The 11530-nt window shown below is 32.0% G+C and overlaps 1 protein-coding gene across 1 annotated transcript in view; it reads left to right on the top strand.

Moving 5' to 3' along the window:
• Positions 1-260: 260 nt before the first annotated feature.
• Positions 261-11530, top strand: part of hth (Meis homeobox homothorax) — a 473716-nt gene continuing 462446 nt past the window's right edge. Inside the window, exons 1-2 of the mRNA XM_077443725.1 lie at positions 261-425; positions 10478-10716. Of these exons, the coding sequence (XP_077299851.1) occupies positions 411-425; positions 10478-10716 (254 nt within the window). The 5' untranslated portion in view covers positions 261-410. The remainder of the gene's footprint in view (positions 426-10477; positions 10717-11530) is intronic.

Below are 11530 nucleotides of genomic sequence, written 5' to 3'. Positions count from 1 at the left end.
ACTATAAAAATAAATAAATAAATTCTAGTGTGTAATTGAAAATCAAATTGTAAATCTAATGAATACTACTACTACTACAACAGTACTACTACGTTTTATTTTCCCCGCCGTCTGTGATAGTTGATTATTATTATTATTGTTTTTTTTTTATATATATCTATATATATATATATATATATATATATAATATAAATCGAAGTATATGAATGAATATATATTATATTATACTTGTGTGATATGAAAATCGTGTGATTTTTTTTTATATTGACGAATATAAGATACGGTCCTGCGGCGAGTGATCGTTCGATTTATTTCGTTCAGGTGTTGTTATTGTGGTTTTGTTAAGTGTCAGTGAAGTGCCGAGTGCGTCCGGGTCGCTCAACCGCGGCCCGCGGTCCGACCCGGCACACATGGCCCAACCCAGGGTATGTACCGATCAAAATTCAATTTTTTGAAAAATTCAACTCAATATCTACTTAGTGTTTCTATCTATATGATGATGATAAAAGTCAATGAAAAGTCGCGATTAAAATTTAAGTGTTAAGTATATGTCATGAAAGTGCGTGTTATAAAATGCTCGGTTTAATATGCGGGTTGATTTTATTCGGTTGATGATGTGTACAATTTCGATACTGCGAAAAGGCGAGGGCGAATATCAATTCGTTTTCTCGGAAGCTTTGATGCGTGTGTGTGATACCATCGTTGAGATTTGAAGTTTTGCGTTAACACTGTATCTGCCGATTCGTTCGTGTGTATTGAAAGAGATGATGCGTTTATAAATAAGGATTGCGTCGTCCGTCGGCGCGATGAGATGAGCCTTTGAATTTTTGCATTAATTGTGAAAAATTTGCAAACGGCGTTGAACTCGGATTTAATAAAAATAATTCGTCATTGAAAACCTGTTCTCGCCTATTGCCGCGTCTAGACTTAATAAAGTCTTTCGCTAATTATTTCTTTTAAATTCAATAATGAGCGTGCACGCGCGTGCTGTGTGTGTGCATACATACTTAACGATTATATTATTCCTATTTTATTCGGCTTTAATATTATTTATTGTCGTACGCGAAAGAACGGAACGACTATTGCGCGCTCGCTATAGATGATTTACGGCACTGTTTAAACGTAATATATTATATTATAAAACAATAGTTTTTAGAGCGTATCGCGCGCGCGACACAGTTCAAAAAGCTCTCACGCTTTTATTCGCGTATTTACATTTACCATTCGAAGATATTTATTGACCCTTTATGAGTCGTTTCGATTTGACAAACCGCTCACTTACTAGCTCGTTAAATTATTATGCGTATTGTTTACTAATTAGCGTGCATATTTTTGAACTCTGATCTGCAATTACAATAAATTATACTATATAGGATATTTCGCCGATAACGGTTTCATTCATTTCGTTCGCTTTGTATTATTTCAAGTGTTGGTGAGCGCGCGTAAGTGTGTTAATTAACGACCAATAGAGTTAATGTTAATCGAGTTAGGAAAAGCGCGCTCAATTTATCGTTGTTGTACTGCCCGCATGTGCGCCAATTATTATCATTGTGACCGACGGACGGACTCTCGAGGGTCGACGTATTTCGAAAATAATATAATAATAATATACAACGTCGCATTGAGATTTGTTTGAACGGATTCGGCGCGATTTTAACCGAGTGCGATGAAGTTCGGCGAAAATGTTAACACTTGTCATGCCGGCGGCGGCTGAGGGTGTTCGCATATCATTAAGCGTCAATTCGACTTTACAAATCATAGTTTCGAGTTTTGAAATATGTACATAATATCTGTAGATGTGAGCGTTTTACTTTTTAGGCATTTTTTTTACTGATATAAATAATACGCATACTTGGGTGAATATTTATAGATAAACTTGAAGTATATCCGTCGGCCATTATGTGCGCATTAATTAAAATAATAAAATAAAAACACAGTCGTACTAATTTCAGTCGGAGATTTGAACGCGCCGATTTGGTACAAATTTTAGGAATTCGAAAGGAATCCGTCGAATACGCGTTTTCATTTACAAAACGATTTTAATAATAAAAACATTGTACTAACATTAAAATTTTCAAATAAACAAGTTTTCATCAGTGCGTTTTACTTTTTTTTTTAAACAATCTAAATATAGTTACGAGCAGATTATTAAACGGTTTTACTATAAATTAATTAACCGGCTTTTCTCTTCGATAGATACGTTGAATAAAACATGCGATCGAGTCCGCTTTCGTTCTGATGATTGTGCGAAGCAGTTTTATATTGTATAACTTTAACTCTCCGTTTGTGTATAAAAGTTCTATATAAAGTTTTAATTTATTGTTTCGTAATGTGTTGCAAATTACGCCGGCTCTTTTTGCGTCAACTTGCCCGCCGTCGCAGTGTTAATTATGCGAACGCGCCTAATAAATATATTAATTTGGAAAAAACGAGTGCATTTTTTGCGTTTTCGGATGTGTCGATTCCGAGAATAGTCGGTTCGCTCGCGAACGTGTTAAAATATTCCTCGCGCACTAATAAATAATTAATTTGGTATTATAATATAATAATAGCGTGTACGTATTTGTTATTACGTATACGTGATCTGAATCGTCAGGATATATAATTTTTATAACAATGAAATTATACTGTTTCGACCTTTTGGAACAATTTGTTTCGATTTAGGCATAAAAATAAAGTGCGAAGTTTTTCATGACTTTGTGTACTTACATAGTTTTTAAATTTTGGGCGAAACATTTTACAAAATTAAACGAAATTAATGCGCTTGAACTAGTAATAATAATTTTACGTTACAAATGAAATTTATTTTATATTTTGGCTAAGTAAATGTATTGTTGCGATAATTGACATTACACCGACCATTCATTTTGAAATTTATGTGAATTTTATTAGAATATAAATATTATTTAAATGCAATAAAATTCAGCATACGTATAGGTTAAAATATATTTAATACTTTATACATCCATAGTTATTTTTTTAAATATATTTTTATAATAAATTAAATTGTAACTTTTTTGCTTGATTTTAAGTAGTATGTTCAATAATAGTGTATACTCTTTATACCCACTTGAACGATTTGCATTAAATGATGAAAAAATATTTAAATGTAATAAAATTGTATGTCTTTGATATAGCAGTCGTATATTTTATTTTTTGATTTTTAAAAACGATAAAAATCATGTTACAAAAAGTGGACTAATATTAAAAGGCGTATGGGAGTTTTTAGATATCTCATGTTTTTTGGCTTTGAGTTAAAATTCGAAGCTTCCCAATATTCAATCGCGAAAGTGTGTTTAAAAATGCAATCTGAATAATAATCGACATTTTATAGGTGCGTGTTGTTAACTTTTTTTATATATCTAATTATAAATAAGTTGTTATATCGCATACGGGCGGATTTATACTATTTGACGCGCTAACGACCAACTCCGTCGGAACAAAACACGACTCTCCGATTTATATTCGGCAATAAAAATTAAATATACACAAGTTTTACGAACGAACGGCCTCGTCTGTGAATTTTTTAAACTCCTCCATTACACGTTATCGAGCCGAATGTGACGAAAATGACGTATTTTCAGCTGATGTTGACGACAAGCCGATCGATACCGGCCGACGGACAGGATCGATTCGGCTGAAACGACCGAAATTCGTAAGGGGGGGACTTCGAAACCCGTCGGGGTGTCATCATCAATCATGGGGAGGGGGGGGGGTTTGCTAGAAACCCCCATCGAATGAAACCCCCCGGTATACGCGACAACCCGTGTGACCCCTAAAAACTTACAACTGCACCGCGATAAAAATATTGTCCGATTGAATGTGTTTATTTTTTAACTAGTCTAGTGTATATACATTTTAGCGGATGTTAATTTCTTTGTTTTCAAGTCGTTTTCGAGTGCATTTTCTCGTAATTTACTGGCCACGATGATTTCTGAAAGTCACGAGTGGGAAGAGACTTGCGCGCGCGCATATAAAGTCTTTTATGGAGCTCTCGCGGTAAAATTGCGTCTGTTTCGACGTGTAATTTTCGAGATGAAATCGAAATTTTTGAATTACTGTTTGGAACGAATCTTCAGGTTTGCGCCTGTGTGTATTTTTGTTTTATTTTTTGCGATTGTAAATTTCACCGCGAGAGACAATAAAATTTCGAAGCGCGCTCTCGAGTTAAAGTGGCCTTGTTTTGTATGAGGATTTAATTTGTAGTGCTATTGATAGTTCAAAAATTAAATTTTAATAATAATAAGTCTTGAATATTGTTGTACATTACAAACACAAATATTGTGCGATAATTGGTTAGAAAAAAATATGTTTTAAAATATTAAATACTAAACATACGCTATCAACGAAATAATGCTCTCGTTTGAACATTAAGTTGATTTGTTATGAAGCTTTTTTGAATTCTGATATAAAAAGTGTATCTAAATTAAATTTATATTTTTTCTATGCGTACATTCTACTTCTTGTGTGCCTAAAAATATTTTTTTAAATTAATAAACATATTCATAATATAATAATAGTGCATATTTAAGATTCGTTTAAAATAAATTGTTATTCAAATGTTATATTAAACTTAAACTATTGTATCATTCAATTTATATTTCGAAAACGTCTTCCAAACTGACAAGACATCTATAGAATATGTAAAATTATAAAACCAGCAGATAGCCAAGCCCGCGTACACGTTCATAATTCAAATCAAATTTAGACGTTTGCGTAATTAAAATTTAACGTTAAATTATTAATATTTATAATATAAAAAGATATTAAAATTACGCGCTAATTTTTATACTTGATAAAGTGTGCGCTATCGCCGACGGAATTCCGGATACTTAGCACGCGAAAAAAAAAATCGGGATTACTTTGTAATATAATATGCGTATGAAACGTTTCGATAATCGCAATGAGGAATTTTCACAATAAGGCGATAATACCTATTCTATATATATTTATATACGGGCGTAACTTTTATTTATTGCACAATACAACCTTCCCAAATTGGTCTCGAGTTACCAGACGAGTTATACACACACTTATTATAAACCCCCGAGAAAGTGTAATTAATAATTTTTATCTCGTAGACGTTAACACGGATCGAAAATTGATAATATGGCGGTCGGTTGTGTTGTATGCGAGGCGCGTAATAAATATAATGCGCGTACTGCACGATCCGATTTATCGATTATTAATGTAAATTTGCCGTTTAGACTCTATTTTTTTTCATTCTGTACATATAATGAAATAGAGATGTCCGCTGCTTTAGTATCATTCGCACACAAATCACTCTGCTATACCAGACTGAGAGTACGTACGTTGACTTTGTATGTACGTATATAAAAAAATTAATTAACGACTTTCGAAACTTTTATGGGAGTTAACAACGCCTTTATTTATTTATTGAAAACAAAAATACAATAGGGCGGAGATCGAATTATTTATATATTTACTTTGAAAATCGATGCCCGTTATCTTAATGTGTGCGAGCTAATTTAATATGTAAATTTGAATTCGTGTGTGTTTAGAGAAGAGTGGACGAGATCTATGTTTTTTTTTTGTTGTCTTCCGCGTTTCGTATTCGAAGAAATGTCAATGCTTAATTTTTTCATTCGATCGATTTTTATTGAAACGAATCGCATTGTTAAATATAACGCAATGGTGATTTTAGATAGTCGAAAATAATAATTGAAATAGTCAACGAGAGCGTGTTTATCTGTGTGTTGTGTTCCGACAACGCTACTAATTAATTTATCGTACATTAACAACTAATTAAAAATAAATTAAAATTATGCGGCATTTTAGTCGTCGCCTATCGCTCGTTTTAGATACAATTATCAAATTTTTATTCGGATAAATAATAATAAATTTGACCTCTCATAGATATAATTGTATAAATACATTTGATACGTTTTTGTATCATATTTTCAATATTAAATTTCATTTAGGCATAAAACATATATACACATAAATATACTGTGTCACATTTGTGTGTGTTTTATATAGTAGATATACGTACGTTTATATCATCGGAAAAACTTTACCAATAATCAAAGTTTCCGATGTTTCTTTCCGCACACACACAATATAATATAAAAGTTTTGCGATTTCAATAAACTTACGCTTTTAGAGCTTCCAAAAGTGTGTGAAATTACTATACAAAAGGTTTAATTTTCTGTGCGCTATTTTATTTAATTTCATAACCTGCCGAATGTATTCGTATGTGAATAAATTTTTTGAAAACTTTCATGGAATTATAACCTATAAAAATCAGTTGTATTACTTTATTTAAATTATATTATATTTTGATACACTAGTGACAGTATAAAACCGGGCTTAAACGTTCACATAACCCTTTTGGGATGATTTGAACCGTTTCCAAAATCATTTCGATCATTTTTATAGTACAAATGCATTTTTTTTACTTCGCCTAAAATAATAACAATACAACCGGCAAATGGTCAATGTCGATAATAGCCGTCGGTCTTGCACACACACACACATACGTAACATTCACACTCAGATATGTATATTATTTAAAAGATATTAATCGTCAGATGTTTACTTTGAGAGGAGAGCGGGGCGAGCAAACGCAGAGATCGATTAATTGTACCGTAGTTATTTCACCGGGCCGCCGACAGAAATCCGCCACGTCATCGAAATTGATGGCCTGACGGTTTTGTTATAACTTTTTTAAAAGCCGTCATCCTCTTAAGAGAGTGCTCGAACCGAACCCGTGGACCTGAAGGGGACCCGACAGATCAAAATCTACCGGTGCTCTCTTATAATGTACGCGTACGTGTGTAGTAAGGGCGGCCCGATGATGCGTTCCGATGTGATGATTTTGACTTGTAATTTTCAATTTTTACTTTGATACCACAATGCGCTTGAGATGTATATAATACGCGTATTATGCACGTGTTCGTTTGTGTGTCGATAAAGTGCATTGTAATGCATGAGAGTCGTGTGACGTTTACTTTATACCCGCATACTTACACTTCAAGATTCGTGCCAATTTCATATCTTTTAGAATCATATTTATACATTTTAAAAGCCAATCAATTGCTTCAACATCTAAAAGTATTATTATAAGTTAGAGAAATATAATAATTACACTCACTGTTAATTGTAGCGTATGTACTAGAAAAAGTGCAATGTATTTGTGTCGTTTATAAATTATAGAATGTTGACTTTCATATTTATTGAGATTACATTGATTGTATTAATTCCTCCTAATATCGAAATCTTTACAAATGACCATTAGATTGATTTAAACAAATTATGGACGTGCTAAACATCACAGTTTTCTGATTTAATGATCACTGATGTACCTACTACATATGTACACTTTCGTTTTTTTTTTATTTTATTAATATATCGTTGATTCAAATTATAATATTTATATAGTTTAAAACATATAGTTTATGACAAAAAGACTTTTAAACGAAATTTTTCCATGGTAAAATATATTTGTGTATGCGTCATTTGACTTTTTCAATCATGTAAATGCATTTTTCTGTCGTGTTTAAACTAATTTAATATCAAGCAAAGGTTATCGTTAAAAAAACCGTATCTTGACGAGCAAAACATTATTTTTTCGTGCTTTTAAATTAATTATCCAATTCAATCGCGCTTTATGCATAACACACACATGTAGATATGTCTAATGTCCACTTGAAATATTGAATATCTAAATACGATCTTTTTTTAATTCTAAAAATCAAAACCCGTTCATTCTTTCCTAGAATCCCCGTTTAATTATTTCCATTCCAAGTCACAATTTCCAATTGAAATTAGTGCAAATATTGTCCGCAGAATTTCGATACAATGATTGTTTCCCGTTCGAAAATAAGGCGCTCTACTTTGAATAATAAAGTGATAAATCTTATTAATACGATCGTTTCTTGTGTAATTGATTTAATTATTAATAACGCTGTATGTAATTGTGCACTATAAATGTCATATAATACAGTTGAAGTTCGACATCGTTAAGTTTAATTGATTCTAATTGAATTATTATTATGACGCGTCGTAATTTTTACACATACTGTATTATGCACTATTTCGACATTTAAATACATTTAATTTATAGCGTCGAAAAATATTTGAAAAGCTTCGTAAACAACCTCACAAAGTCACAAAGGCGTTCGTGTGAGTTTATATGTATGTCTAAAAACCTGTAAGATTGAAGCCGTGACTAGCAATTCTATAAAGAATATAATGAAGATTCTCGATCGTAATTATTTATTTATTTTATTTAATACACTCGAACTATTTTTTCGCATTTCGATAATAACAATGTTTATTTGCCCTTTGAAAGATATATTTAATAATAAAAAAGTGTGCCATTATGCGGTTTTGTTATAATTATAAAATGAAATAAAAACAGAAATATCGGTTTTGTCGTAAGCGCCGCAGACGTCTCTTGTATAAATTAATAATTACAAATCGTGTGATTCGAATTGAATTAAAATTTCAATGCAACTTCGATTCGAACCGAGTGCATTATATGCATATACTCACGTTTGTGTGTGCATTCTTTTTCATTTCATAAAATATGCATTTTTTATTTTTGTAAATGAACTCTAAAACGCCGATAACCGGCCGCTATAAAATTTGCATACTGGTAAATCGTATATATATTTAAAACCTATGAAATGCAATTGACTCACTTTGTATGTATGTAAATGCGCTTAAAAATATAAATGCCATAATGCAACTCGGTATTATATTATTATTATTATTAATAATAATAACGTAAAATATGATCGTACGAGCTATGTAGTTAGTGTGCATATTGAGTTGAATTTTCTTTTACTTTAATATTATTTTAAGTAGTTGATAAGTTTTCGCATTGTGGTGATTCAAACGAAGGTTTTTCGATGTCGTTAAAAACAGGTACAATATTATTCATTTGCGAAATATGTACTTATAGAATTGCTAATGTTAAAAGCTTTTATGCAGTTTCGCAATGCAACTATACCTTTTTAAAAGTTACTTCGTTTGAATCATCACTACCTGAACTGTTTGAGGTTTAAAACATATACAATAAGTCAAATATTATACAAAAATGTTCAACAAATGTCAAAGAATGTTATTCATATATAAAAAATTTAAAATGTGCTACTAAGACTTTAAATCAATAGTTAAATAGATAAAAGTATTACAATGTAATGATTCATTATATATATATCTATCTTTTTGTGTAAGATATTATTTATTGAAAATTTAACTATTTATCTGCTTATAAACATTAAAATGTTATTTCCAAGTAAATTTATTAAATTACAAATACATATGTATGTATGTAGATTTTTAATAGCATTTCAATGCTAGGAAATTGATCTATTGAATTAAACTATCATCATTTACTATTATGCTGATATTAAATTAAAATTCAAACAATTCTCATCATATTTATTACACGTTATTATCTTCATTAATTCAAATCAATCAAAACATACAGATCTTGCTCTTCGTTTAATAAAATTCCTATCATATTCTTCCTTCGTTTAGATATAATTTTTCATTCGATATCTACATATATTCTCTTTAATCGTATCGATTGTTTTAGAAACTATTATTTATTTTAGTCTCAATCTTTTTTCAACTATATGTTTTTGTTATAATGCAAATCTATTATTTATTTTTTCTTCACCTTACTATCATAGCATTCATTGCTGCAATCAAATGCCGCAACGACGAATTTTCAGTACAAAGAAACAATTTAATAAGTTCATTATAGTGAGATATTTGATTGTATCTTTCATTAGCAACAATCAAACATTAACAGTGTAAATTTTCCACTATCAGCATTCGCCAATTAGGCTACTGATATCCGAAACACTTTCTCAATGAATGAATCAATAGAAAAAATCGGCCTCCGTGACGAGACAGAATGTTAAATGACAGAAAATGCAAATATCGGAAGGCAAAGATCGAAAATCGAAAGATCAAAAAAAAAAAAATGGTGCATGGTAAACGGTACATACTCACTTAATTTGCGCGAACAGGATACAACAGAAACAAGAGGAACAGGCTTTTCCTCCCGTATTAATGTGCGCGCGCAGAATACGGGAGGAAAAGCCTGTTCCTCTTGTTCCTGTTGTACCCTGCTCGCGCAAATTTAGTGAATATGTACCGTTTACCATGCACCCTTTTTTTTGATCTTTCGATCTTTGCCTTGTGATATTTGTGTTTTCTGTAATTTAACATTCTGGCTCGTCACATAGACCCCTTTCATTAGCAACAATCAAACATTAACAGTGTAAATTTTCCACTATCAGCATTCGCCCATTAGGCTACTGATATCCGAAACACTTTCTCAATGAATTAATCTATAGAAAAAATATATCGACATATGTAGATTTGACACTAAATAAATACAAACGATGCAGATTTTGACCGATTTGTAATCAGTGTCGATCCCTGATGCGAATTATTGTCTGGCATTTTGTCTTATGTGTGTGTTTTTTGATTTCAGTACGACGAGGCCCTTCACGGGGGCTACCTGGAGGGGGGCGGAGGCGTCGGGGGCGTGGGCGGGATGTATGAGCCCCACCGAGCGGGGCTGCCGCTGGGGGCGCACCACGTGCCACACGTCCCTCACCCCGCAGCCGCAGCCATGCACTACGCCCCCGCCAACCACGTGTCGCCGGTGCCCAACCACGTCATGGCCACCGAGCCACACGTGCACAAACGCGACAAAGACGCCATATACGGGTAACTACACCTTCTGCGACTTCTTCAAATCCCTGTCAATTCAAATCCACTGCCAGAATATTTTAATTGGCCTGTCTCGGTAATGTATGCTGACTTATTGTCTTGTTTGATGTGTTCGACAATACCTTGCCAACGCCCGGTATAATGTATTCCAAGGATGAATTTTAAAATGTAATTGCATATTTGAGAGACATGCTCAAAGATACTATAAATATTAACTAATGATATACCCAGTGGTGGAGTGCTAAATAAAAAAGTACCAGGTCGGTGTTTAATTTTTACAACTCCCCACCCCGGCTTTTTTCGGTACTTAAAAAATATGTATTGGTAGTACAAATATTTATAAAAAAAATCAAATGCTAATTAACTTGAAAAGTCAATCAAAGTGGTCTTATTATTTTTTGCAATATAATATACAGTTCTGAAAATTTTGTTAGATGGTTCGATTTCAGCATCATTTAAAGTGTCTATAATTTTTTTAATGGGTTGTTGTTGGGCTGTTTTAAAAAAAAAAATATGCACTAAATTATGTTCACAATACATTTTATATCTATTTTAATGGCTACTGATCTACTGATTATTTTCTATTTTACATTTTTAATTTAATTTTGTTATTAATCATAGTATTATTATATTATTATAATGTTAATGTACAGCATAATAGGAAAAAGAGCTTAAAAATCTATTGCACTCAAATGAGCATTTGAGTGAGGATATGGTTGTAGTCACCAAATGTTAAAACGACAGTCTGCTCACAAAATTTTATATGAAATATAAGCAGAAATATTTTTTAATTGTACTCGAAAAACAATTT

This window comes from Arctopsyche grandis, chromosome 13 (assembly GCF_051622035.1).
Source record: "Arctopsyche grandis isolate Sample6627 chromosome 13, ASM5162203v2, whole genome shotgun sequence".
NCBI classification, from domain to species: Eukaryota; Metazoa; Arthropoda; class Insecta; order Trichoptera; family Hydropsychidae; genus Arctopsyche; species Arctopsyche grandis.
Note: the sequence above shows the minus strand (reverse complement) of the source record. Positions and strands in the feature narration are given on the sequence as shown.